The sequence below is a fragment of the Verticillium nonalfalfae genome (assembly GCF_003724135.2).
Source record: "Verticillium nonalfalfae strain VnAa140/NRRL 66861 chromosome Unknown scaffold_47, whole genome shotgun sequence".
NCBI classification, from domain to species: Eukaryota; Fungi; Ascomycota; class Sordariomycetes; order Glomerellales; family Plectosphaerellaceae; genus Verticillium; species Verticillium nonalfalfae.
In genome coordinates, this window is record NW_021167272.1 from 168,184 (window position 1) to 193,551 (window position 25,368).

General features: G+C 57.2%; 12 protein-coding genes and 1 non-coding gene across 13 annotated transcripts; 8 read left to right on the forward strand and 5 right to left on the reverse strand.

The window, feature by feature from the left end:
• Positions 1–88: 88 nt before the first annotated feature.
• On the forward strand, positions 89–673 carry D7B24_006546 (uncharacterized protein; the record flags this gene model as incomplete). Its single annotated transcript, XM_028640674.1, has 1 exon — positions 89–673. One exon carries the CDS (start codon positions 89–91, stop codon positions 671–673), a length of 585 nt encoding a protein of 194 aa, XP_028495180.1.
• A 227-nt stretch (positions 674–900) lies between these two features.
• Positions 901–2,686, reverse strand: ELP3 (Elongator subunit; the record flags this gene model as incomplete). The annotated part of the gene is made up of 2 exons (XM_028640675.1): positions 901–2,333; positions 2,398–2,686. The coding sequence occupies 2 exons, from the start codon at positions 2,684–2,686 to the stop codon at positions 901–903; spliced, it is 1,722 nt and encodes a 573-aa protein (XP_028495181.1).
• Positions 2,687–3,484: 798 nt separating this feature from the next.
• Positions 3,485–4,753, forward strand: TCA8 (Succinate--CoA ligase [ADP-forming] subunit alpha, mitochondrial; the record flags this gene model as incomplete). Its single annotated transcript, XM_028640676.1, has 5 exons — positions 3,485–3,654; positions 3,735–3,763; positions 3,832–3,958; positions 4,016–4,104; positions 4,164–4,753. The coding sequence occupies 5 exons, from the start codon at positions 3,485–3,487 to the stop codon at positions 4,751–4,753; spliced, it is 1,005 nt and encodes a 334-aa protein (XP_028495182.1).
• A 592-nt stretch (positions 4,754–5,345) lies between these two features.
• Positions 5,346–6,148, reverse strand: D7B24_006549 (uncharacterized protein; the record flags this gene model as incomplete). The annotated part of the gene is made up of 2 exons (XM_028640677.1): positions 5,346–5,798; positions 5,888–6,148. 2 exons carry the CDS (start codon positions 6,146–6,148, stop codon positions 5,346–5,348), a joined length of 714 nt encoding a protein of 237 aa, XP_028495183.1.
• Positions 6,149–7,206: 1,058 nt separating this feature from the next.
• Positions 7,207–8,757, forward strand: RPT2 (ATPase of 26S proteasome regulatory subunit 4; the record flags this gene model as incomplete). The annotated part of the gene is made up of 4 exons (XM_028640678.1): positions 7,207–7,209; positions 7,277–7,336; positions 7,394–8,203; positions 8,251–8,757. The coding sequence occupies 4 exons, from the start codon at positions 7,207–7,209 to the stop codon at positions 8,755–8,757; spliced, it is 1,380 nt and encodes a 459-aa protein (XP_028495184.1).
• A 448-nt stretch (positions 8,758–9,205) lies between these two features.
• On the forward strand, positions 9,206–12,049 carry HOB3 (BAR adaptor protein Hob3; the record flags this gene model as incomplete). The annotated part of the gene is made up of 8 exons (XM_028640679.1): positions 9,206–9,567; positions 9,829–9,863; positions 10,978–11,028; positions 11,087–11,132; positions 11,192–11,265; positions 11,328–11,475; positions 11,528–11,586; positions 11,655–12,049. 8 exons carry the CDS (start codon positions 9,206–9,208, stop codon positions 12,047–12,049), a joined length of 1,170 nt encoding a protein of 389 aa, XP_028495185.1.
• A 500-nt stretch (positions 12,050–12,549) lies between these two features.
• On the reverse strand, positions 12,550–13,380 carry D7B24_006552 (uncharacterized protein; the record flags this gene model as incomplete). Its single annotated transcript, XM_028640680.1, has 1 exon — positions 12,550–13,380. One exon carries the CDS (start codon positions 13,378–13,380, stop codon positions 12,550–12,552), a length of 831 nt encoding a protein of 276 aa, XP_028495186.1.
• An 897-nt stretch (positions 13,381–14,277) lies between these two features.
• Positions 14,278–17,382, forward strand: D7B24_006553 (uncharacterized protein; the record flags this gene model as incomplete). The annotated part of the gene is made up of 1 exon (XM_028640681.1): positions 14,278–17,382. One exon carries the CDS (start codon positions 14,278–14,280, stop codon positions 17,380–17,382), a length of 3,105 nt encoding a protein of 1,034 aa, XP_028495187.1.
• Positions 17,383–18,818: 1,436 nt separating this feature from the next.
• XYN3 (Endo-1,4-beta-xylanase 3) lies at positions 18,819–19,990 on the forward strand (the record flags this gene model as incomplete). Its single annotated transcript, XM_028640682.1, has 4 exons — positions 18,819–19,292; positions 19,354–19,588; positions 19,644–19,846; positions 19,898–19,990. 4 exons carry the CDS (start codon positions 18,819–18,821, stop codon positions 19,988–19,990), a joined length of 1,005 nt encoding a protein of 334 aa, XP_028495188.1.
• A 666-nt stretch (positions 19,991–20,656) lies between these two features.
• D7B24_006555 (uncharacterized protein) lies at positions 20,657–21,136 on the reverse strand (the record flags this gene model as incomplete). Its single annotated transcript, XM_028640683.1, has 2 exons — positions 20,657–20,936; positions 20,994–21,136. The coding sequence occupies 2 exons, from the start codon at positions 21,134–21,136 to the stop codon at positions 20,657–20,659; spliced, it is 423 nt and encodes a 140-aa protein (XP_028495189.1).
• Positions 21,137–22,451: 1,315 nt separating this feature from the next.
• D7B24_006556 (uncharacterized protein) lies at positions 22,452–23,765 on the forward strand (the record flags this gene model as incomplete). The annotated part of the gene is made up of 1 exon (XM_028640684.1): positions 22,452–23,765. The coding sequence occupies one exon, from the start codon at positions 22,452–22,454 to the stop codon at positions 23,763–23,765; it is 1,314 nt and encodes a 437-aa protein (XP_028495190.1).
• A 263-nt stretch (positions 23,766–24,028) lies between these two features.
• On the forward strand, positions 24,029–24,102 carry D7B24_006557. The gene has a single exon. It is a non-coding gene; the product is annotated as a tRNA-Ile (tRNA).
• A 237-nt stretch (positions 24,103–24,339) lies between these two features.
• Positions 24,340–25,257, reverse strand: D7B24_006558 (uncharacterized protein; the record flags this gene model as incomplete). Its single annotated transcript, XM_028640685.1, has 1 exon — positions 24,340–25,257. The coding sequence occupies one exon, from the start codon at positions 25,255–25,257 to the stop codon at positions 24,340–24,342; it is 918 nt and encodes a 305-aa protein (XP_028495191.1).
• Between the last annotated feature and the right edge of the window lie 111 nt (positions 25,258–25,368).

Here is a 25,368-nt window from a genome sequence, read left to right on the forward strand (position 1 = left end):
TTACCTGACCTCAGATATCTTCCCGGCCGGTACGGTACCTATGCATGTCACAGCACAACCCACGGGGTCCATATCCGTCGCCGCCAAGATGCCGCCCCCCAGGATACTCCTCTTCAGCCTCGGAAACCCGTCGCCGTACCTGAACACCCTCCACTCGGCCGGCCACCACGCCCTCGCCGCCCTGATCCCCCTGCTGCCCTCCCAGCCGGCCCTCGCCAAGACCCGCCACGCCGCCAAAGCACCCCTCGCCTCCCTGTCCCCCGCCTACGCCCTCCTGCAGTCCCCGTCCCTCATGAACGTGTCCGGCAAGTACGCCGCCGCCGCCTACCGCGCCTTCGAGGACCCGACGCTGTCCCTGCTCGTCGTGCACGACGACCTGGAAGAGGACCTCGGCGTCGTGCGCATCAGGAAGTGGAACAGCTCGCACAGGGGCCACAACGGCGTCAAGAGCGTCGGCAAGCTGCTGCGGCCGGCCGACTTTCCCGCCGCGCGGTTCGCGCGCATCAGCGTCGGCATTGGGCGGCCCGAGGCCAGGGAGAGGGAGGCCGTGTCGGAGTACGTCCTCAGGGAGATGACGGGCGTCGAGAGGAGCGTGTTGGCCGCGAAGGCGGGCGAGGGAGTGCTGCGCTGCTTGCGGGAATGGGAGGCGCAGTTTGGGGAGCGGGACCCGTGAGAGTTGCTGCCGGCCGGACGCCGGTGACGGGAGGGGACTTGTCTTCGCATGAAGGCGAGGCCTTGCTGCTGAAGTCCGAGGCTCGACATGATGCCCTCTTACTGACGACCACGGCGTGCACGACATCACAAATTCGGTCGAGGACGATAAACCCACCCAGTCAACCTGTACAACATTTCGGCATGAACGATGCATCACACATAATGCATTTTGTATTTCTCCCAGCATCACCTGGCGTCCTTGTCCTGTGGCCTGCCATCCAGCCACTTGCTCATGTAGGGCCCGTCCAGCCAGTACCCCAGCTTGGCATAATAACTCCTGACACCGACACCCGAGATGACGCTGATCTTGTCACTGCCGTGCTCGTCCCGCGCTATCCTCTCCGCCTCCTCCATCAACAGCGTGCCGAAGCCTTGGTGCTGGAACTTCTTGGGGTCCCTCGCGTGCACCGGCACCGCCGTGCCGTACACGTGCAGCTCGCGCACGAGGCTCGTCGGCTGGCCCACGAGCTCTTCGCGGAACGTGTACTTGTCGCTGCACTTGCGCAGCCGCAGCAGCGCCACGAGTATGTCCTGCTTGGGGTCCTCGTACGCCAGGAACGTCTCCCACCCGCCGTTGGCCGTGTAGTCGCGCCGCACGAGCTCAATCTGGTTCGGCCGGATCTTGTGCTTGACCTCGTTGACGCCGACCTCGCGCGTCCGGACGTCGCGACATGACGTGCCAAAGTCCTTCATCCTCGCCAGCGCCAGCTCGCGCAGGTTGCCGTTCTCCACGCCCGACGTCACGAGCGGCATGGGGATGTCGCGCTGCACACGGTAGATGCGCGTCCACGGCGGCACGAGCGCCATGATCCTCGCGACGAGGTCAATGAGCTCGTTGGGTGTGTAGTTTTGGTAGCGTCCCGTCCGCCACAATTCGTAGAGGCCGGTTCCGCGGATGACGAGCGTCGGGTAGATTTTCAGGCCGTCAGTCCGGAAAGCCGGGTTCTCGAAATACTCCCGGAACTGGTCCAGGTCTCGCTCCATGCCGCAGTTGGGCAGGTCCGGCATCATGTGGCTGACGACCTTGTACCCGGCGTCCTTGGAATAGCAGAAGGTCTCTGCCACGGCGGCCACTGTGTGCCCTCGATTCGTGTCCCGCGCCACGTCCTCGTAGAGAGACTGCACGCCCACCTCCAACCTCGTACAGCCATACCGCAGCATGTCTGACAGGTGTGGTTGCAGGCAGTAGTCCGGCCTCGTCTCGATTGTGATGCCGACACACTTGATGTTGCTCATCTCGCCCGCCTCCACGGCCTCGTCCACGTTGGACGTCTGGTAGCCGCTGAGGGCGTTGTGCAGTTGCGCGATGAAGTCCTCGCGGTAGGACTCGGCCAGTGACATGAATGTTCCTCCCATGATGATGTATTCGACCTTGTCCACCGAGTGGCCGAGAGACTTGAGCTGGTCGACACGGCCTCGCGCCTGTTCGAAGGGGTCGTATCGCGCGCGGATGGCACGCATTGACGTGGGCTCGTAGCCAGTGTAGGACTGTGTGCTGTACTCGAAATCGGAGTCGGGGCCGCCAGGGCAGTAGACGCAAATGTTACCCGTGTAGGCAATGTGAGGACACCTGTGTGGCTTGCACATGACGGCGACGACGGCGATACCAGAGGATGTTCCTGTGCCTAGTCAGAAAGAAGGCCCACGGTGGCAGAAAAAGAGAAACGATCTTGGGGCACATACGGATAGGCTTCGCAATCAGCTTCGGCAGGATGTATTTCTTGTAGTGTTCGGGAATGGCAGCGATGATGGCGGTCAAGGAGGGAATGTTGGCGAGCTTGTGCTTCTTGGCACACTTGTTTCGTAGTTGGTTGAGGTTGATGTCCCTCTTGGGCTTCTTCGGGTCGCTCGAGGCTTCATGATCCTCGATCAGGGCGTTGACTACATCGGCGCAACACCGCAGGAAACGCTCGTTCTCGGGGGCAAGGTTTTCCGTCTTGGGCTTTGGCCGGTGGGTGGCCGTAGCCGTCATTGTTGTTGTGGCCATGGTGTGTGTGTGGCATACGAGGGAGATGTTGGCAGATCAAGTTTCGACGGCTTGTATCGAGAATCTGTATGCAGTTGCAGTGCTTCCAGAAATTTTGGAGGCAATCGCCTGGGCTGCCGTAGTAGTGGTGCACCACCACTTCAAGATCAGTGATCTCGAAAGTCAGTAGCATCTGATGGTGGGGGAGGGGACAGAACAAAGTGGGACCCTTTGACCAAGGCTGATGGATGACTACGCAGGTGGTGATGACTACGCAGGTGGTGATGACTACGCAGGTGGTGATGACTGATGACCGTCCATTTGCCAGCTCGGCGATTGGCTCGGCGGGAACAATCCATCTCCGACAGCTCGCTCCCTTGCTCTGCGTGCCTCTGCCCTGGCTCGGGCGAGCCTCAGTGCCTCAGAGCCTCAGTGCCTCAGAGCCTTAGAGCCTCAGAGCCTGAAGGAGGTCCCTCTGGTCGCGGGTTTTCCCGGTGCTGCCGGCCAGTCAACAGTGTAACCGAACTGGAATCTGGCCGTATGGCCCGAGCGCCCCCCCCAGCAGCTGCCGAATGGCACCTGGAACTCCAAGTTTTGACGCTTCGTGTTTGGAGGCCGCGATGAATTGAGCTCTTCTCCTGTTGGTTTTCCCCCCCGAATAACGCCGCATCAACCTCCATCTCCCCTCCACCCCATCCGTCGACTTCCTTTCGACACGATTGTCATCAGCTGCGCTGCTCCCTCGCCGCGCTTCTTCCTTTCTTCTTTTTTTTCCTCCCTTCCTCCACACAGCACAAAGCCATCATGCAGGCCATCTCAAGACAGCTGCGGCCCTCGACGAGCCTGCTGCAACAAGCAGCTCGCCGTGCCTACAGCGTCTCTTCCGCCGGCCCCTACGCCCAGACCATTGACAACCTGCGCATCAACGGCGAGACCAAGGTTCTCTTCCAGGGTTTCACCGGAAAGCAGGGAACGTACGTCCCCCTTGGTTCGCGATGCGCCTCGCAGGACCCCTGGATTTTGAAGAGCTTGGCGCTGACCTGGATATCACTAGTTTCCACGCGCAGCAGGCGATCGACTACGGTACGAGGCATCACAAAAACAAGAGAGACTCCCATGACCGAACTGCATCTGACGTGTTGGACATACAGGCACCAAGGTCGTCGGTGGCACCAACCCCAAGAAGGCTGGCTCTGAGCATCTCGGCCTTCCCGTCTTTGGCAATGTGAGCGAGGCCGTCAAGGCCACCGGTGCCACTGCCACTGCCATCTTCGTCCCGTAAGCACTCGCAGCGTGTCTTCGATCCAAAGAAAACAAAGCTAATGCACATCACAGCCCCCCCGTCGCCGCCGCCGGTATTGAGGAGGCCATCGAGGCCGAGATCCCCCTCGTCGTCTGCATTACGGAGGGTATCCCCCAGCACGGTATGTTTTGCGCGTCTGCCCGGCTTCGTGCCAACGCCTGCTGACCCTCCCTACTTCAGACATGGTCCGCATCACCAACATGCTCAAGACCCAGTCCAAGACCCGTCTCGTCGGCCCCAACTGCCCCGGCATCATCGCCCCCGGCCAGTGCAAGATCGGCATCATGCCCGGCTTCATCCACAAGCGCGGTCGCATCGGTATCGTCTCCCGCTCCGGCACCCTCACCTACGAGGCCGTCAACCAGACCACCCAGGCCGGCCTCGGCCAGTCCCTCGTCGTCGGTATCGGCGGTGACCCCTTCAGCGGCACCAACTTCATCGACTGCCTGCAGACCTTCCTCAAGGACGAGGAGACGGACGGCATCATCATGATTGGCGAGATTGGCGGTTCCGCTGAGGAGGATGCTGCCGAGTTCCTCCGTGCCAACAACACCGTCAACGGTGGCAAGCCCGTCGTCAGCTTCATCGCTGGCATCTCCGCCCCCCCTGGCCGCCGCATGGGTCACGCCGGTGCCATCGTCTCCGGTGGCAAGGGTGGTGCCGACAGCAAGATCGCCGCCCTCGAGGCCGCCGGCGTCATCGTCGAGCGCTCCCCCGCCGGTCTTGGTAAGGCCCTGTACGACGAGTTCGTCCGCCGGGATCTCCTGTAAAGGGTTCCCGTCTATCCAGCGGAACCTGTGTGAGTGGGTGGCAAGGCGAGGCGAAGGGAAGCATGTGTATGTATGATGTGGTGACCGGGGCACGCCTACGGAGCAGCCGTGCATTTTCTGCTATTCATCGAGGGTACGGTACTCATAGACTGGAACGGAGGCGGCTTTGGAAGGCGAGGCTAGCAACGAGGCCGCGCCGTGCGGCTTCTGTTTTGTAATCTGGAATTCCATCTGTATTCTGCCTGCATCACCCGTCTTGAGAATAGATCTCAACCCAGTTTTTGTTTTGTGTCGTAACAGTCTGTGCTTCGTCGGCCTGCCTCTGCCGGCCACCGAGGCTTCTCGTTTGATTGCGTCCCCTGACGCACCCTCTCCCAACGCCTTCTCGAGACGGGGAGAACAAAAGAATTCTTGGTGGAATATTCATTCCCCCCGACGCAATGCAAACATTTCAGTCATAACATTATAGAAACACACAAAACTCCAGCGGAATGCGTCCGTCCGTCCCTGCCCTCTTGTGAAATTCTCGCCCCCAGATCCGCGGTGGCTGCCCATCCTGCCTGATGATCCCACACAACCAAGCCCCCTGACATCACTGCTCGCCGAGCAACCGAGCCGTAATGTCCCCCATGTACGCCTCTTCGAGCTCATAGTCGCGCCCATCGTTCCGGTCGATGCCGACGTACTTGAACGCGTCGACGACGGCGTCGACCTGGAAGCCCATGCCGACGAACCGCTCGACGAGGTTGCGGTTGTAGCCGTCGTAGCGCGTCTCGTCGAGGGCGGCCTTGTCGGCGCCGGCCTCGGCCGTGTACCGCGACGTGTCGAGCTTGGGGTTCGCGGGCGCGCCGGCGTGGGCGACGGCCCACTCGTGGGCGCGCAGGGCGAAGGCCTCGGGCCGCTCGAGCATCATCTTGGCGACCTCGGCGTCCTGCGGGTCCTTGGGGTTCGGGAACTCGAGGAGCATGCGCAGCGAGAGGAGGGCTGTCTTGATCGTCTGCACGGGCGACCAGCCCGTGCCGAGCGTGTCGAGGCAGATGGCGCCCTGTTCGTTTGGTTCGTCAGCACTGCTTCTCGCCTTCGAGGCACGGGCGTCGCGGTCAAGGCTGCGGGAAGGAGCGATGGGAAACACACGGTTTGGGAGCTGATGTTGGGGTGCCAGATCTTCGTGTCGAACTTCATGATCGGGGACTTGAAGGGGTACATGTCGGGGATGACAATGTCGACGACGAAGCGGCCGCCGGCATAGGGCGAGTCGGGGGGGCCCGGCATCGTGCCCTTGAGATGGAGCAGGCTCGCTTCCGAGACGGGCTGCGCGAAGACGCCCGAGTTGTCCTTGTCGGCCTCCATGTCGGCCAGCTCCTTGATGATGCGGCGCTCGCGTGAGGATGACATGGTGGGCTGCTTTGGCTCGCGGCGAGTGCGGACTGCGTTGTGTTCGTTCAGAGTGCGAGATCTGCCTGGTGGGGGGCAAGCATTTGCTGGAGAGGAGAAGCAAAGGGAAAACCAGCAGAGGGACGACGTTGGGGGGTTGATTAGGGTTGGATGTGAGATGGAGGGGTGTTCGATTTGCCCCGCGGAACTTTCGTGACGTCCAGCGTTAGCCGCTGGGGGGGGGGACTTGGCTGGAGACCGAAACTAGGGATTCCTGGGCGGCTGGTCTCGTAGACGTCAGGCTCCGGGTCACGGGCTGCAGTGCATCTGCTGAGACACGCCGCGAAACACACAGCTTAGGATTGTTTACGGAGCTGGTTTTTGTTTTTCATCAGCTCGAGCATTCTACTTAAATCGTTGCCCCAATCGCAGTTAGCCGTCAATCCTGAGAAACGAGGCAGCTCATAAGTATTGCTTGTTGGGCTAGCTACCTGCGTACTTAGCTAGGTACCTTATGTACGTATCTGGGGTAGGTAAGCTAAGGTACCTACCTAGGTAGGAAGGACTAGATACTTCGCAGGCACTGAAGCTTCTTTAGTGGGCAGATCGGCTTGAGCACATTGAGTAGATACAGGCTGCCAGCAGTAAGTACGTCAACTACAATAATGCACCCGAAGCAGATTCCTGCATCCTGCTGAGATGTCCGGCCAAGCAGCTATCCAGGTGTCAATGAACCTCTCTTGGTTGAACGCCAGTAGTCAACCCCGGCTGTGATGATGACTCAGCAGAGCGCTCCTGCACGTGATGAGCGTGGCCATCGAATTAGGCCCCAGCCCAGGCGTCGCGTTTCTCTGGCGCCTTGACGTCTGGACCTCGAAATGCCAGCAGTCAGCCAGCCCCATAACGTCGCCCTTCCATCATCATCCACTGCTATCACCGCCATCACCACCATCGCAGGCGCACCGAGCTCGCCCGAACCAATCCATTGCGACACGTAGTCAACTGCCGCAACCTCTGAATATTGTTGGCGATTATTTGACACCCGATTCCAGAGCTTGCGAAGCTCCCCAGTAGCAACCATGGTACACACTTGCAAACGCCCTGCCAAACATCCAGAGGTGCAACCGAGCTGACTTGCCGTCTTTCCAGGGTCAGAACCAGTCCGGAATGGGCGGTGGAGGAGAAGGAAGAGACGAGAAGGATAAGAAGGTTTGCCCTCACCAATGAAGTCCGTCTCGTTCGTCGCAGAACTGACGATCGCCACAGAAGGATAAGCCCAAGTACGAGCCGCCCCCTCGCCCGACCACCCGTGTCGGTCGCAAGAAGAGAAAGGCGGCTGGCACCAGCGCCGCCGCCAAGCTTCCTGCCATCTACCCGACGAGTCGATGCAAGCTTCGTCTCCTGCGAATGCAGCGAACCCACGATCACCTTATCCTCGAAGAAGAATATGTCGAGAACCAGGAGCGTCTGAGCAAGGCGAAGGTCGCAAAGGAGGGCAATGCGGCGCCCGGACCCGAGGGTACCGAAGACAGACTGGCTGACGAGCGTGGTCGTGTTGACGACATGCGAGGCAGCCCGATGGGTGTCGGTACGCTGGAGGAGATGATTGACGATGACCACGCCATTGTCAGCAGCACCACCGGGCCCGAGTACTACGTCAGTATCATGAGCTTTGTTGACAAGGACCTTCTCGAGCCCGGCACGAGCGTGCTGCTGCATCACAAGAGCGTCAGCATCGTCGGTGTCCTGACCGACGACACGGATCCCCTTGTCAGCGTCATGAAGCTTGACAAGGCCCCGACCGAGTCATACGCCGATATTGGTGGCCTGGAAACACAGATCCAGGAGGTCAGGGAGTCGGTCGAGCTGCCACTGCTGCATCCAGAACTGTACGAGGAGATGGGCATCAAGCCGCCCAAAGGTGTCATTCTCTATGGTGCACCTGGTACAGGAAAGACGCTTCTGGCCAAGGCTGTTGCCAACCAGACGTCTGCCACTTTCCTGCGTATCGTCGGCAGTGAGCTGATTCAGAAGTATCTCGGTGACGGCCCCCGTCTCGTGCGCCAACTGTTCCAGGTATGTCTGCCTTCTTCCCCAAGGGAGCCCCGCTAATGCGATACTAGGTTGCCGCCGAAAACGCCCCCTCGATTGTGTTCATTGACGAAATCGACGCCATCGGTACCAAGCGATACGACTCGACATCGGGTGGTGAGCGTGAAATTCAGCGAACCATGTTGGAGCTTCTCAACCAGCTCGACGGTTTCGACGATCGTGGTGACGTCAAGGTACTCATGGCGACGAACAAGATCGAAACTCTCGACCCGGCCCTCATCCGTCCCGGCCGTATTGACCGAAAGATTCTGTTTGAGAACCCCGACCAGAACACCAAGCGCAAGATCTTCACCCTGCACACCTCCAAGATGTCGCTCAATGACGATGTGGACCTCGAGGAGTTCATCTCGGCAAAGGACGACCTGTCGGGTGCCGACATCAAGGCCATCTGCTCCGAAGCTGGTCTGATGGCTCTGCGTGAGCGTCGCATGCGTGTGCAGATGGCCGACTTCCGTTCGGCTAGGGAGAGAGTGCTGCGGACCAAGCAGGAGAGCGAGCCTGAGGGCCTGTACCTGTAGTGTATGATTGTGTGTGTGCTCCAAGTTCGCAGAGCGTTCGGGGGTGAACATAGAGGATGAGCGAATTCTAGAGATAATAAGCCACTGCATTTTGGCACTCGCTTGTTTATTGCGTGAGGAAGTGCAAGCATGTGATTCATGCTCAAGACTGTTGGTTGTCGATCCTCTCCGGCCGGAAAGGATGTTGACAGCATGCTCCACCTGAGGTACACAACCTTCGGACTCGATATGGATATCTGGACGCACTCATTCTACCTCGCAGTTGTCCTGCTCATCCACAAAAGTCTCCCGGACTGCGTTTCTCCAGCGTTTTTGTATGCTGTTCTGAAGTCAGCGTGCAAAGTCACTCCTATGACTTTGGACCCGTTGCTCATGCCAGATCACGGAACTCTCGCCTCAAGGGCACCCCTGCTCCAGCTGTCTGACAGCGAACCTCACATGTCGCACCATGCGAAACAAGCCTGAAGAACGACAGCGAGTCCTCATTTCAACCCACTGCAATGACGCCCTCGAGAGCGTCGACAACCGCCTCAAGCAAGTCTTTCACACAGTGACGGCCCTGCAGCGTGATGTACAGCGCCAACCGGGTCTTGGCTTTTATACGTACGAAAAGGGATTGGCTTTCACTTTTGGCCGGGCTTCGTCTATTCCTTACTACGACGTGCCGACCGAGCGTCCCAGACATCCAGATGGCATGCCTGGTATCCCTGGCCGAACCTACACGGCGATGCTCGAGCTAGCCATGCTGGCGGGTGAGAACCAACCTCAGCTATTCTCGGCTGCTGCTGAACCAACTCCCGCTGGACGCTCGTAGGCAGAAAGCAGGGGAGTTCAGGACAAAGACCAAGAAAGATTTACGATGGGCTGAAGTCGGTATGTCTGACGTCGCCACCATCGCATCTATTGATCACTGGTCTGCAACTGATCACCAAACGCCACCTCCCTTGTGCTCGTGATCTTCTTTCACTGACGATGCATTATGACGGGCTTGGCAGGGATACGTGACGTTAAATATAGCCTAGCAAGCATTTATGCGAGCATAGCTCTGATCCTTGTTCGAACTGTGTACAGGACGGCGGAACACTACGCCATGGAGGAGCTTGATGGTAAGCAGATCAGAGATGCAGCGGATATGCCCGTCATGGTGCGATACGAGGTGTTCTTTTGTGTTTTTGATGCCGCATTCATGCTGGTCAACTTGGTTCTCTGGAACGTTCTGCACACGAGTTGGTGCCTGCCTGTTGACAACAAGATGTACATTGCCCGCAATGGAGTGAGAAAAGTGAAGGGGCTTGGGTGGCAGGTCCGTCGGTCTAGGTCTGCGAGGGTGATGAATCCATCCGACCTGATGGGCATGTGTGGTCGTCGCCAGAGGGAAAAATGCGAGTTGGAGTGCATGTGAGGACCAAACTTGAGCTTGGAAGAATTACGACGAGCGGACTAATGGGCGTGGTCTGGCTTTTTCTGTTATGTTGCTGTTGTTGCTGTTGGACACTTGCTCTCCTAAGATTGTGTACGTTCAGGCTCCTTGGCCGCAGCAGGGAGCAGTTTGGTATTTAAAATGGCAGCTATACAGACAGCAATTAGGAATGGCAAAGGGCAGGCAATGAGATGGCACGATATGCCTGTGAGAATATTTTAGAGGCTTCGGTGGGGCGACATGAGCGGTCCAGCTCTACAGATCCTCGACGACGCAAACGATCGTACGACAAGACACATGAGCAATTGATACAAGAGATGATCCAAGAACACATATGAATACAGATGTTCATTCGAATATCTCCACGTGATCGACACCGTACCGTACAATGCAGTGTTCGCTCCACCGCTTCAGGAACAAAAGACACGCGGGTGCAGGGCGCTAGCCCAATGAGGATGTGGCTCACCCGCGCCTCGCCCGCTGACGTCGTCTCCATTCGCTGGTCACAACCTGGCGTCAGGCCTCCTACCTGCAAGCGTCGCAATCAAACCTACGTCCTTCCCAACGTCGCGCGAGCAGAGACACGATCCCCAATCCAACACGGCCGAACGACCAACGAAACAGCTCCTGCGCTCGACGCCGAGACCGAACAAAACACCTATCCTGATACTCGGACGACACATTGACCAGCATTCACCATGTCGTGGGCAGGTACGGCTGCTCCGAGCTTCCGAATGTACCCCTCATCGAGGGCGGCTGGGCATGGACTTGTTGTAGGCGCTGACACTGGTGGACGATAGGCTTCAAGAAGAATGTCAACCGCGCGACGACGCAGGTCATGATGAAGACGGGTTCGTCTTTCCATCTCTCCCAGCATCCAAATTATGCCCGTTTAACATTCGTCGACAGGCCATGTGGAGCGAACAAACGATCGTGATTACGAGGTCGAAGAGAGGTCAGGGGTTTCTAGCACCTCGTGTCTGTTGAACATAATGCTAATACCAGTCGCTACAGACGATTCAAGACCATGGAGGCTGCTGCCATGAGGCTACAGAAGGAGTCCAAAGGCTACCTCGACTCGCTACGAGGTAAAGCCTACCAACCCCTAACTACGCCAAGCATGTGCCGAACCGGGCTGACCCACTCGCAGCCATGACTGCTTCCCAGATGCGAATTGCCGAGACGATAGACGCCTTTTACGGAGACTCTGGCGCGAGAGATGGCGTCAGCAGGAGTTACAAGCAGGCCGTGGAGGATCTCGACGCCGAGACGATCAAGTCACTAGACGGCCCATACCAGTGCGTGTCTTCAGCACCCACCATCGAGAATCTACTGACAGAGCCCTGCCAGAACGACTGTCTTGCAACCCATCTCCCGATTCTGTGCTTACTTCCCCGACGTCAACGAATGTCAGTTGCTGCCGCATCCAGCATGTCTCTGCCCCGGCGCTCCCGTCTGCTGACACGTAACAACCTAGGCATCAAGAAGCGCGGCCACAAGCTGCTCGACTACGACTCGTTGCGCGCAAAGGTGAAGAAGCTCGCCGAGAAGCCGGACAAGGACGTGACCAAGCTGCCGCGCGCCGAGAAGGAGATGGAAATGGCCAAGGCGGCTTACGAGCAGCTCAACGAGCAGCTCTCGACCGAGCTGCCGCAGCTCATCGACCTCCGCGTCCCCTATCTTGACCCGAGCTTCGAGGCCCTCGTCAAGATTCAGCTGCGCTTCTGCGCCGAGGCTTACAGCCGCATGGCCCAGGTGCAGCAGTACCTCGACGCCGACACGCGGGAGCAGTACGCGCAAGGCCACCTCGACGCAAGGGTCGAGCAGGTCCTGCAGGAGATTCGCGAGCTGAGCATCGGCGGGACGGTCTAAGTGTGGGCTCGTGGCCTAGATGGACGATGGAGAAGCGGGTGTGCACAGTATGAGTTTCACGGCCGGCATGGGAAAGACAGGTTGAGAAGGAAGAGACTTGGCGAGGTCGCTTCGGCCGCGGTTGGACCTTTCTTTTAAAGCTCCGCGGAGCGCTTAGGGCTTTTTTGTCTTTCAAGGCGTTCATAACTCATAGATGCCATTATTTCATTTCGTAGTCTACACTCTCCATGCGAGGTTTAGACGAGGCCCTGCATTTCTTGTGGGTATCATACACGTTTGGGTCCCAAGTTGTGAGCGTTCCACCCACAGCACCAGATGGTTTCTCCGGTTCTCCATTCCTTTGTGCCCCTTTTCTCTTTCCGTTTGGGAAAAAAAGCACCACGCCTGCCGGCAGCACGGCATATGGCTCATTCGCGCCGAAAAGACAAGCGCCGCGAACCCTCCTGCCCCGAGCTCGTCATTCGTTCCGCGATGCGCTGCGCGCTCTGCAACAGCAGCTCCTAGCCGCTGAGGCCGTTGGGCGCGACGCCAAACAGAGCGCTGACACTCAGCTTCCTGCCCGTGGGCTGGGCAGCGGCCGCGGGCGGCACGTACTCCTGCTCCTGCCCCTGGCCCTGGCCCTGGCCCTGCGCCTGCACGGCGTCGTCCTCGACATGGGCCTCGCCCGTCTGCACGAGGCGCAGCGTCTCCTGGACCATGACGGCGTTGGACATGCGCGTCTCGTCGTCCTCGGTGTGGATCCAGATGCCGATGACGGTCGTGTCGATGGCGGCGTCGGCGGCGTCGCCCTCGGGTTTGACGCCGGCGAGGACGTCTGTGCCCTCGTCGAGGCGGAAGATGTAGATGCCGTCCATGACCTCAAAGTGGCCGACGCTCGCGAGGTCGATGCTCACGTTGTTGAGGCCGCGGCGGTTGAGGACGAAGATGCAGGCGCGCGGCGGGGCTGCTGCTGCCGCTGCAGCGATCGAAGGGTCCTGCGCCGATCCCGCGTCCGGGGCGAGGAAGCAGAGAAAGTAGGTGCCCTCGATGCCGGCGCGCTCCCAGGACGAGGTGGCGGGCGCAAAGGTGTAGACGACGGCGTTGGCGGCGATGGAGAGGATCGAGTGGATGGCGGGGATGTGGCGGCGCAGGGCGGCGAGGTTGAGGTCGGTGTTGGTGCGGTTGAGCAGGGCCGGGTTCGGGGCTGGGGCGGCGGCGTTTTGGTCGAGGAGCGCGTGCGCCGGCGCGTCCGAGTCGTAGTCGGATGTGACGGGGTTCGCGTGACGGTGCGAGGCCGAGGAGTGACGGGCGTGACCGCCGCCGCGCTTGCCGCGGGGGGTTTGGTTGACCATGGTGTTGTTGGGCTGCCCGATGTTGGTGCGTGATGACGGTGTTGGCCTGTGGAGGAGTGTGGATGACTGTGACAAAGTACGCTCCTTGGGGGCTAGGAGTACAGAATGAACTGGAGGACCGTTCGAGGGAAGATTGGGTGGCTATGTGCAGTGAAGAGGTGCGTCGTGGTGGTTTCGCTACTCAATCGGCAGCAATAGGTGTGGTCGCTGAGGCATGTCACAGTGAGGCTCGCCTCGAAGTCGTGACGATTGGGTCGATGGTAGCTGATAAGAGCTCAACCTTATCGGCCGCCACCCCACCAAGCAAGCGCTGAAGCACAGCACCAAGCAGCAGCCCAACGTGACAGGGTAGCACCAGAGCTGTAGAGCGAAGGACAGGGCAGTACCTAGGTACAGGCACTGAGGTACCTCAATCGCCTTACTTACCTACCTACGTGGCTACCTAAGATAAGGTACCTCAGGTAGGCACGCACAGCAGGGTACCGCGAAGGCAAGCACATGCCTGCTGCGCCCCGCTGTCGTCACCTGCAATGGTCGCTGACGTCCCCCCCCCATGTTCATCTACCTCTGGTACATCCCGCATTCAGCATTCGGCATCCAGATTCAGCATCCTTGATTGCTTCATCCTCTTCCCGACGCGCGCATTTGCCTGCCCTGTGCGAGCTGGTCGTGCAGCCTTGTCATAGTCTGACAATTTTCACAACTCGCATATACCATGATCTTGTGTCTTTCGGAGGCCTGCTTCACCTGCACTCTACTTCCCTGACTTGACAAGTCTTCCTGCCTCTTCGCACGCGACAACATGCGCCTGGCGCAGCCTTGTGCACACCCCTCGACGAGTCCCTCTGGACCTTGATTTCCGACCTGCCATATACCTCATCTCCAACATCTTGCATCATGGCTTCCCACGATCCAGACCAGTCCTTGGATTCTGCCACCTCCGAGCCCATCGACCTGACCTCCACCCCGCACTCTCTCGCTCGTGCCGTCTATGCACGCCGCGCCGAATATGTACGACCACATCGCATACGGGTCAAGATTGGCTCGTGGAACGTCGCAGCGTGTCCCGGTGCCGACAAGGACCTTGCTAGCTGGTTCGTCCAAGGCAAAGGCGTCGACAAGTGCTTTGCCACCGTCGACCTGGCTCATAACCCCGCAGTCGAAGAAACAGGCGCGAGCAACCCGGGCATCTCTTCCGAGGACCACAACGAAGTCCGCCTGGTTGGCGGCGACAAGATTGGTCTCTACGTGCTCGGCCTCCAGGAGATTGTCGACCTCAATATGGCGCGGGACGCCGTCACGCGCATGTACTCTGACCCCGAACCCATGGCCAAGTGGAAGGAAGCGCTCGAGGAGGCCATGCCGCCCGGCTACGAGCTCGTCACGGCCGAGCAAATGTCTGGCCTCTTGCTCCTCGTCTACGCCTCGCCCGAAGTTGCCGCGACGGTCGGCAACGTCAGCACCGTACAGGTCGGCACCGGCCTGTTTGGCTATCTCGGCAACAAGGGCGCCGTCACGACGCGCATCCTGCTCGGCGAGACAACGCGCATGGTCTTTGTCAACTCTCACCTCGCTAGTGGCGCCGAGCAGACGTACCTGGAACGTCGTCTGTGGGACTGCAACCAGATCCTCACGCGCACCCAATTTGAGCCGGTGCAGCTGGCTGGGTCCACGAATCCCACGCCGGAAAAGATTGGTGACGAGGACTTTGCCTTTTGGCTGGGCGACCTGAACTTCAGGCTCGAGGGCCTGCCGGGCGACGACATTCGCCGGTTGCTGATGCTGCACACGCGAGGCGAATACGACTTGTCGAAGAAGAAGAAATACTTCGACGGCGAGGAAATGTTCGTTGTCAAAAATGTCGACGACAGCAGTGATGACGAGTCGACGACGGCGTCGACCGTGTCCCCGAGGAAGCCCGATTTTGACGAGTCGAACACTACCTTACCAGATCCCGACGACTTCTTGCCCGACCCGCACGACGACCCTGCTTCGCTCCAGGCTACCTTAGACTCGCTGCTGCCCCATGATCAGCTGGGTCGAGTGATCAGGGAGAAAAAGGCATTCCACGAGGGCTGGCGTGAAGGGCCTGTCACCTTCTTGCCCTCGTACAAATACGACGTCGGCACCGTCAGTCTATTCGACTCGAGTGAAAAGCAACGGGCTCCAAGCTGGTGCGATCGCATCCTCTACCGCACGCGAAAGGACAAGTTGGAGTACGAAAAGAAAGTGCAGGAGGCCGAGGAAGCGAAGAAAAAGGACGAGCAGATGAAGGCACAGGGTCTGGAGGATGCTGCTAATGACGACGATGTGCTGTTCAGCTACGACCCGGAGACGGATGCCGATGCCGAGGAACAGCCCAAGGGGGCTTCCGATGCATCCTACGACGAGTATGACGAGTATGACGACAACGAAGAGAACGCGACTGAAGAAGTGGTAACGAAGGAGGGCTTTACTGATCGGATACACCTCGATATTTACACATCACACCAGCGTATCACATCATCAGATCACAAACCTATCATATCTATCTTCACCTTGGACTACGACGCCGTCGTGCCGGAACTGAAAGCCAAGGTTCACGCCGAAGTCGCCAAGGAGCTGGACCGCGCCGAGAACGAAGGCCGGCCGCTCATCACTGTTGTTGTCGACACGCAGGATGGCACAGGCAAAGAGGCGTCTGGACGACCAGCGGATCAAGGCGATCCCGTCGATTTTGGTGACATAAGCTACCTGCGAAAGCACACGACGCGCTTGACGATTGCCAACACTGGCCGCGTGCCAGCCAAATTCGCCTTTGTCGAGAGGCCATCGGAAGACGCCGCCACCAACAGCCCACCGCACTGGTTGAAGACACGCTTCAGCCGCAGCGGCTCCGATGACGATGACGAGGAGGCCGAGAAGCTGGGGGATGATGTGACGCTTGAGCCGGGCGAGACCCTGGGTGCCGTGCTTGAAGTCTTGATCGACGACGTTTCACGTGTTCGGGCTCTCAACGGCGACCGGGTGAAGTTGGAGGATATCCTTGTTCTGCGCGTCGAAGACGGGCGAGATCACTTCATCCCGGTCCGAGCGACATGGCTGCCGTCATGTTTCGGCCGATCGATCGAGGAGCTTATCAGGATCCCCGACGGCGGGATTAGAACGTTCGCCAAGTCGAGGTTACCAAAGACCGGCTCGATACCGTATGATCTCGACGTCCACTCAGCAGCACCCAAAGAACTCTTCAAGCTTACAGAGGTGATTGAAACGCTTACTACAAGGGTTCTTGCCGACGCCAACATGCTCGATCAGCAAGTCATTCCAGCCGACAGGCCTGGCTGGCCGTTTGAGAAAGCCACATGGCTTTTTAAAGATCAGGCGGCTCGCGATAAGCAGGTTCTCGCCCTCGTTGAGGCTCTCGATAACGACACACCTCTTTCTGATGCCCTCCCGCTCGACAGCCCAGCACCGCACCGCCTAGAAGTCGCCGGTGAGGTCCTCGTTCTCTACCTACAGGGCCTAACCGACGGGATCATCACTGCGCCGTTATGGGCCAAGATCGAAGTCGCGCTTCCCCAGCTCGGCTCCACGTCACCAATCCGCACGGCGGAGGAAGCAGAAGACGACAAGGCCACGATCCTCGACATTCTCGCCTCCGCGCCGAACCACAACATCGCCTTCGTCTTCCTTACAGCAATGCTCTCGAAAACAGCCGCCGAACTGACGCCTATTGCCAAGGCCGAGCTCGAGGCCCTAACCTCGACTGCCAGCAAGCGCCTCAGTGTCATCGGCCGCCGCAGCCTCAGCTTCCGCCGCATGACGGGCGGTGGCAGCAACACGGCGGCAGCCGAGGCGGCGCTGGCGCGACGAAGGGCCAAGGAGAAGAAGTTCGCCGAGGTCATGGGCCGGTCTGTCAGTCGCGTCACGCTGCCGGCCAAGGACAAGGAGAGAAAGGTTATCGAGGAGAAGCTGAGGGGCGCTGTGGAACTTTTCGTCCGGAGGAGTTTGCAGGACTTATGAGGGGGTTTGTGGTTTGTAGGTTTTGTGTTGCCTGGAGTGTTGGGTATATATGATTGGCGCTTGGTGGATATGATGTGACGGGTGTCTTGGGGTTTGAGCGTTGTGCTTGGTACATGTTTTTTGTTACTGTTACCTGCACTGCGAGCATTAGATCCTTGCATAATCAAGTGCTTAGCATCCTAGACAGTCTCTCGAGAAATACACCCTGTCAGGACTATTCCAGCTAGATTTCCTTGGAGCCATCCACATCTTCTAGTCACAACGACGCAGACCCTGTCGTTGACAGGCTCGATCCTCAACATGATCTCCAGCATACCACGAGGGGCATCAATCTCACAAGGCCCTGACGTCGTGTCGTCTTGACAACAGTCTAATTATTGTTCTCGGGGCTTTTCAAGACTGAGTCACCTCTAACTTACTTAACCATCCATATCGCACAGAGCTGGGCAACACTTGACACACCTGAGGCCATTGGGATCATCGCCACGATTGCCAACGCTGCGGGTTCTTTGCATCCCTTTCATCCGGAGGCAACTCTGACTCCCTAGCCATACTCAATTTAGCAGTGTGTACCCTTGCCAGTCAACCCCTCACCTTCCCTCATGTTGTTTCTCACATCCGGTGAAGCCGCGGGGTGCGCGGCAGCAAGGCCATCACTTGAAGGGTCACATGGCAGCACCGACATTTCAAATAATAGAAGGGAAGGGCGATTTGCGCCAGGGCCCCAAAAGTACGACCTGTCCCGAAAGGCGACATGGTCAGGGGACGCCTGTCATGATTCCTTTCCCCCCATGTGCCGGCAGACCTGACTCCACCCCAGTTCGGCCGAAATTCACAACTGCAACCTCGCCCGCTGCCGAAGACCCGTTTACCCACCACGATTTGCGGTTCCAGGCCCTGGACCTTGCGGTGCCTGTTTCAGGATCGCTGCCCAGGAGACCCAGGGCCAGAGAAGAATGAGAAACCACCCCGGTGGAAAGGCAGCTCGGCATGTAAGGAAGGTTGTGTATTTAGGCGGTTTGCCTAATTTGCGACGATCATGCTTGCTTGTCTCGATCCCCCCCCTGTCTCTTCAACTGACGTCGTTTGACGTGTCAGTAGGACTGGAATTCTAACCTTTCTCTTCCGTGTCTCCGTGCTCCGTGCTTCATGTGTCCTGCGCCGGATAGATTGCGGGGTGCTCAAGTGCAACCTGGACGGCGCCATCGTGAGGCTCTCACGGGGTTGGACCTCATGGGCAGGCTTCGAAAGGGGCTCGCGGCCAGAATGAGCCCGGGGCTTGCGAGATTGGCGTTTTCATATTAGCCGGTCGATCAATTGACGATGTTCAATATAAGATCAATGGCTTCTCAAGTGTGAGTTGGCGTCGGTTCTTGATTCATCAGCCATAGTACAGCCCAAGGTCCCATCACACCTTTTCTAGAGTCACTTTCAACATGAAATTCTCGCAGATCCATCTCGCCCTCCTCCTGGCCCCTTTGGCCGCGGTAGCTAGTCCCGTTCCCGAAGCTGCCTCGCATGTAGAGTCGCGCCAGGCCGCGGCCAGCATCGACAAGCTCTTCAAGGCCAAGGGCAAGCTGTACATCGGCGTCGCCACCGATCGCGGCCTGCTGCAGACGGGGAAGAATGCCGCCATCATTCAGCAGGACTTCGGCCAAGTCACGCCCGAGAACTCAATGAAGTGGGATGCCCTCGAGCCGAGCCGTGGCTCGTTCAACTTTGCGGGCGCCGACTTTCTCGTCGACTGGGCGCAGACGAACAGCAAATCGATTCGCGGCCATACCCTCGTCTGGCACTCTCAGCTGCCGCAGTGGGTGAAGGATATCAAGGACCGCGATGACCTGACCAAGGTCATTGAGAACCACGTCAAGACCATTGTCACGAGGTATAAGGGCAAGATTCGCGCCTGGGTATGATTGACTTGCTTGTTGATGATGTGTCAAGCTTTGCACTTTTCTGATCTGCTGTCAGGATGTCGTCAATGAAATCTTTAACGAGGACGGTACCTTGCGCTCTTCCGTCTTCTCTGATATTCTTGGCGAGGACTTTGTCGGCATTGCGTTCCGTGCGGCTCGTGCCGCGGACCCAAACGCCAAGCTGTACATCAACGACTACAACCTCGACCGCGCCAACTATGGAAAGGTGAACGGACTCGTCAGCAAAGTCAACAAGTGGATCGCTGCAGGCGTTCCAATTGACGGTATCGGTGCGTAGACCTGTTCCATGCAGGCCACCTACCTTATGCTGACATTGCACCACAGGCTCTCAAACGCACCTCGATACCGGTGCGGCAGGCAATATCAAGGGCGTGCTTCAGCAGCTGGCTTCCACGCAGGTCTCCGAGGTGGCCATTACCGAGCTGGACATCAAGACCGCGCCGGCGGCTGACTTTGCCACGATTGTGGGTGCTTGCCTTGATGTTCCCAAGTGCAAGGGCATCACCGTCTGGGGTGTGAGCGACAAGGTAAGCTTCTATTGCTTGACAAGAGTTTGCATCGGAGCTGATAGTATGCAGGACTCGTGGAGGCAGGGTGCCAACCCTCTGCTCTTTGATGCCGACTACAACCCAAAGGCAGCTTATACGGCTATCGTCACGAAGCTGAGCTGATGTTTCAGTCCTGTTGTCTCTGCGTGTGGGATCTTTGAGTCCCATGGGGATGCTTGCCTTGAAGGATAGCCGACACTACTTGAACATACTTATACTAACTGTACATACTTGTGGCTTCATTGTCTCTGACCAAAGGTCTACCTGCAAGAATTGGGCATCTGGATGCCTTTCCTGTCAGATCTCATTTTGTGCGCACGTGGCATTCGGACTGTTCACTGGTGACAACGAATCCATGCCGAACCCTTGCAACCCCCGCAAAAGTCTGTCACAAGTCTCAACGGCGTTGCTGGACGGGCCCAACGCCTGGGACTGATTACGTGATAGGATAGTTAATGGCACATAACCATACTGTCTGAGTTCTTACCCCCGTCGGCTCCCATGTTAATGTATGCAGGTTGAATATTTGCAAATCTCCCTGCTTAATGATTGTAGACCTATCACTGACATAGCCCGACCAGGCGGGTATAGCAGATCGACTGTGATCTCCTTTCAAGATAGAAAGCCACTACAACAACCTGGAGTAGAATACGTTCAGCGAAGTCCACGTGTCATGTGATCACACTTGAAATATTTTAACCATCTCAAAACAGAGTTAATTTAATCCATAGATGAACGTCCAAAAATTAGGTCCCAAATGATTCGACATTGTCAATTCTAGACGTCGTCTTAAAAGGGCTTCTGCGCCAAGACGGAGACAGGCCTCCAGTTATACACAAGACCCTTGTTGTATTCGTGAATGAGCCGACCTAGAGCTGTTTCACACGAGGAAATCAACGTCACCAAGCTTCCATCATCCGATCTCTTGATACCTTCAAAAATCTCTGTGAGAGCCATCAAGTAGGTGTTGGTGCACAGCTGTGTCATGCTCGGAGAGAAAACATTGGTTTTCTCGTCTCGCAGCAGAAACGCCTCCTGCTCAAGCGACCTTGGGATTTTACGCACCCAGCTGATTGTTCTCGTCAGATCAGGGATCCCAGACAATAGTAGTCTTTCCTGAGCTTACCTGTAATCAATGCCTGCTTTGCTGAACAGATCCTTTGCCACAACCTCTAGTTCTTGAGCAGGTTGAGACTGCAGATGTTGGTCTACTAGATCGGCATCTTCCCACTGAACAAAGCCGCCCGGTTCTACAGTCGTGTTAGCCATGGTTTATACTTGCCTACGGATAAAATCTCTCTGTCGTACTCAGCATTGCTTTCAAGTTTTTAATGAGAATGCTGGCTTCCCTGCTCCTCAGGTTACTCGCCCACATTCTGACGTGGATCACATCATAGTAGCCAAGAAGTCTCGAAGGTGGGTCTTCCAGCGCATTCAGAATCCCGAGGTCGAGATTCTCCGGCCATAGAGCCTGAGGCGGGAATTGATTGGCTGATATGTCGTATCCATGGAGTTGAGTGTCAAGAGGAAGATTTTGCGCCAGGTCGAGAAGCCAAATCCTACTGCGTTGTTAACCCCGCGGTGTTTCGAATCAAAACTTCTCAGAAGTCTTACGCTGTTCCAGTGCCGACCTCAGCAATCCTGAGAGGCTCAGATTTCTTGATCGAAGGATGAAGGACATAACCGAGATGAAGCTTCCACAGCAAGTGTTGAGCGTCAAGTCTACGTCAGTCGTTAGCGTGTCCTCCCATGGCCCTCAGAGACATGTATTCTATGAACCTGATTGACTCGCGAATCCCGCGACCTAAAACGTAGTCATCAGATTCCTTGTTGATGCTTCCCATGATGAAAGAGTGATATTTTTACGTTCGGATGTTGGAGAGCAAGGCCTGAGTACTTCCGATAACGCAGGTCTTCCGAATTGGTCCAGCCAAGATGATATAGACTTCATCTCTCCAAGCTAATGATGGACTGAATCTGCCAAACACATTTTTTGACCTTCAGTTACATCATCTGACGAGATCTTGAAGATGGAATCGGGCCTTTGTCGGGAATTTCTGTCGGAGATGATTCAACTACACTGCCGAAACCAAGCTGATGAAACTTTTGAGAAAACGTTAATTCCTGCTCTGAGTATTCGCGCGCTATCGCAGGATTTCACGACATGAGACACAATGACCTGTTGTTCAATGATCGCCAAGACTTGCCCCTCGATGACCACAATGTGTAGATCATAGTTCGAGATAAGAGATTCCATTCCTAAGCGAGACTGGCTTGGCAGTCCGTTTCTCTCGCATTGTCCATTCCAGTATCAACGTCTGGACCAAAGCCAAAAAGTTTGCTCACTAGGCTTCATTCCCTTCCGAGACATACGGGGCGGCCCGTCCCCAAACTTGGACACGACGGATTGTCAATTACGTGGGCGGTTTGTACGGCATACCCTGAGCTTCATGGATGGGTGTGCAGTGAGCATGCCCAAAAGTATATTAACAAGGCCGAGGCTGATAGCTCGGGTGTTGGGGAGAGCGGCACAACTTACACCAAGAACCATCTATTCAGACAATATCTCTCTCTCTTATTATCAATGTCTTCCCAGCAATCCTTCACGTTCTCGCCCGGCACAGGGACTCCTATTGACAGAGTCGCATCTCTTCTCTCTACTCTCGGTGCTGAACCATACTACGCCTACGAGCGACAAGGCCACTGGCATGTAGGCATTGGCAGTCTCGCATCCTTGGCTATCGGGTCGGATGGACAGCACGCCACAATTTCTACGCTCGATGGAAGCGAGTCCCTAGCTATTGAGTCTAGCCTCGCCGACGTAGCGCGAAACTTCCTCCGCACTCACCCAGCTGCGGGAAAGGTTTTCGGCTTTGCAGGCTTCAACTATGCACCCCACATCAAAGGCCTCATGTACCACGCAGGGCGATGGCCTCTCCTTACTCTGATGATTCCCCAGGTTGAGCTGAACATAAATTCTGGGGGGTTCACCATCTCAGGGGGCGGAGAGAACCAAGGTCGATACATCGAGTCTGTGCTGAAGGGAGGCGAGACACCACGCGGATCCCCTCACATGCCCGACTGGCAGACTGATCAACATCGAAAAGTGTACATGCAGTCGGTGGAGGACGGTCTGTCTCAGATTAGAGAGGGTCGCTTGGCCAAAGTCATCCTCTCCAGGGCAGTTGATCTTCCGGGCCCCGTCAACATGCCTCAGACGCTCCTTACAGGGCGAAAGTCGAATACTCCGAGGACAACCTTTTGTCTTTCTCATGGCGGTTTCCAGGCCACCGGATTCAGTCCCGAATTGGTCATGTCTCTGGAGAATGGCCGCGTCACCACAGAACCGCTGGCTGGTACCCGTTCATGTGGTTCCAGCGACGCTGAGCGTCTGAAACTGCGACAAGAACTTCTCAGTGATTCCAAGGAGATTGTGGAACACGTTCTGTCCGTCAAAGCCGCGGTCGAGGAACTTGAGCAGATTTGCTCGAACGATACCGTCGTTGTCGACGATTTCATGTCGATCAGGGAACGCGGCAAGGTGCAGCATCTTGGGTCCAGGGTGTGCGGACAGTTGAACGAGGCGAAGGATGCCTGGGACGCGTTCGATGTTCTTTTCCCATCGATCACTGCGTCTGGGATTCCAAAGCAGCCTGCCCTTGAGGTCATCACCTCCCTTGAGACACGGCCTCGTGAACTGTACTCTGGCAGCGTCATCATGCTTGAAGGATCGGACTTTTTTGAGGGAGCCCTGGTACTCAGATCGGTCTATCAAGATGAGGAAAAGGCATGGGTGCAGGCAGGCGCAGGAATCATCGATCAGTCTGAGCCCGCGCGCGAGTTTACTGAGACAGTTGAGAAGCTTAGCACCATCGCGCCATTTGTGGTGCCTCTTTGAGTAGTTGGCATCCTGCGTCCTTGGGCGGACGAGTCAGTAGCGTTGTTTCTATATCATCCGTTCCCAAATACATTCCTTTTCGTGCTTATACATCACGATCCGTGGCTTCCTGATGCATGCTGTCCAGCGATGCCTCCATTCGACCAACACTGAACGCTAACACAATTCGAGGCTTCTACTGAACAGTGAAGCTTTAGCTAGGGCAAATAAAAGGGGTGAGAATTACTATATCAGTTATTAGAAATCCCCGTCCCATAACAAGTGGTCGGTTAGCTCAGTTGGTTAGAGCGTGGTACTAATAATGCCAAGGTCATGAGTTCGACCCTCATACTGACCAGCGATTGCTTTTGCCATTTCAACTCTGTCCCCGTTTTTGCCGTTGCGCCCTGTAAGAAACATTTGAACTCCTCCCTTGGAAGCCATGTACAAATAACGATCCAAAATGCAAATCATTCACCATAGGACAAGTCCCTTTTTGAATCTGAGCAGTGCCCAATCTTCCACCATGTCATGCACCTAATCCTTATCACCAGCAACACCAAACTACAAATACATCAGGAAAGTGTCTAGGCCCCTAGCAGGCAGCTGCCACCTCACCTCCGGTCCTCATAGTCCACATCTCTACCTCATCAGCCTGCCAGAGCACCGTGAATAAATGTCGCGCAAACTCATCAACATCGGCAGCCGCGATCCCAACCTCAGGCAAGTCATGGCCTCGCAAGCAGTGCAGGAATAGCGGACACGTCCCCAGAACCGTAGCCTCCCACCTCGCCGCGCCGGCGGCGTCCCATAGACCGGCCCGCTGCGTGATGTATACGTCGCCCCGGCAGGCGTGACTGTACGGCGGCCCCGAGGAGCGAAGATTGAGGTAGACGCCCGCCGTAATGTGGGCGATGAGGTAGGTGCGGCGGACGGACTCCGTGAGGATAAATGCACGGTAGAGGCCCGTGATGGGGTCAGCGGCCGGGGTGCCGAGCGGCACGAGGGAGGAGGTGGCGGCGTCGAGGTTCGCCGAGTCCCAGAGCTGGCGGGTCCAGCGGAGCAGGGTGTCAAGGTGGGACTCTGCCTCGGCGCGACGCCTGATGGAGGACGAGAAGAGGCCGAGGAGGACGTGGATGAGGAGGGCCTGGGTGCGGGCGAGGTGCGCCGCCGTCGAGAGATTAGGGACGACGACGTGGCGGTCATCCGCATACCGGGCGAGAAGGGCGGAGAGGTAGGCGGAGGAGATAGGGCTAACGATATACTCGTTGTCTGGCGTCGCGCTTTGGGAGAGGGCGATGGCGGCTATGGCGTCGCGCATGTCTTGCGGCATATGAGTCTCGGTGTAAAGACGGCGGTGTATCAGAGGGCTGTGGCCTTGCCTCAGGTAGCGGACAAGCCAGGCTTGCAGGCCGCGGACAAAGTCGTTCAAGACGGAGGCCTGGTGGAGCGTAGGAGGGAGCGTGAGTTGCTGGTCCAGGACCCATGCTGAAGGTGGGAGAAACCAGGTCATAGTCTGATAGGACAGCATGAGGTCGCTCACAATAGACGTCTTTGGCCTAGGTGCCGACGAAGAAAGCAACTCATCGAAGTACCTGGCTTCGAGGGGGGTGTCGGGGAATGG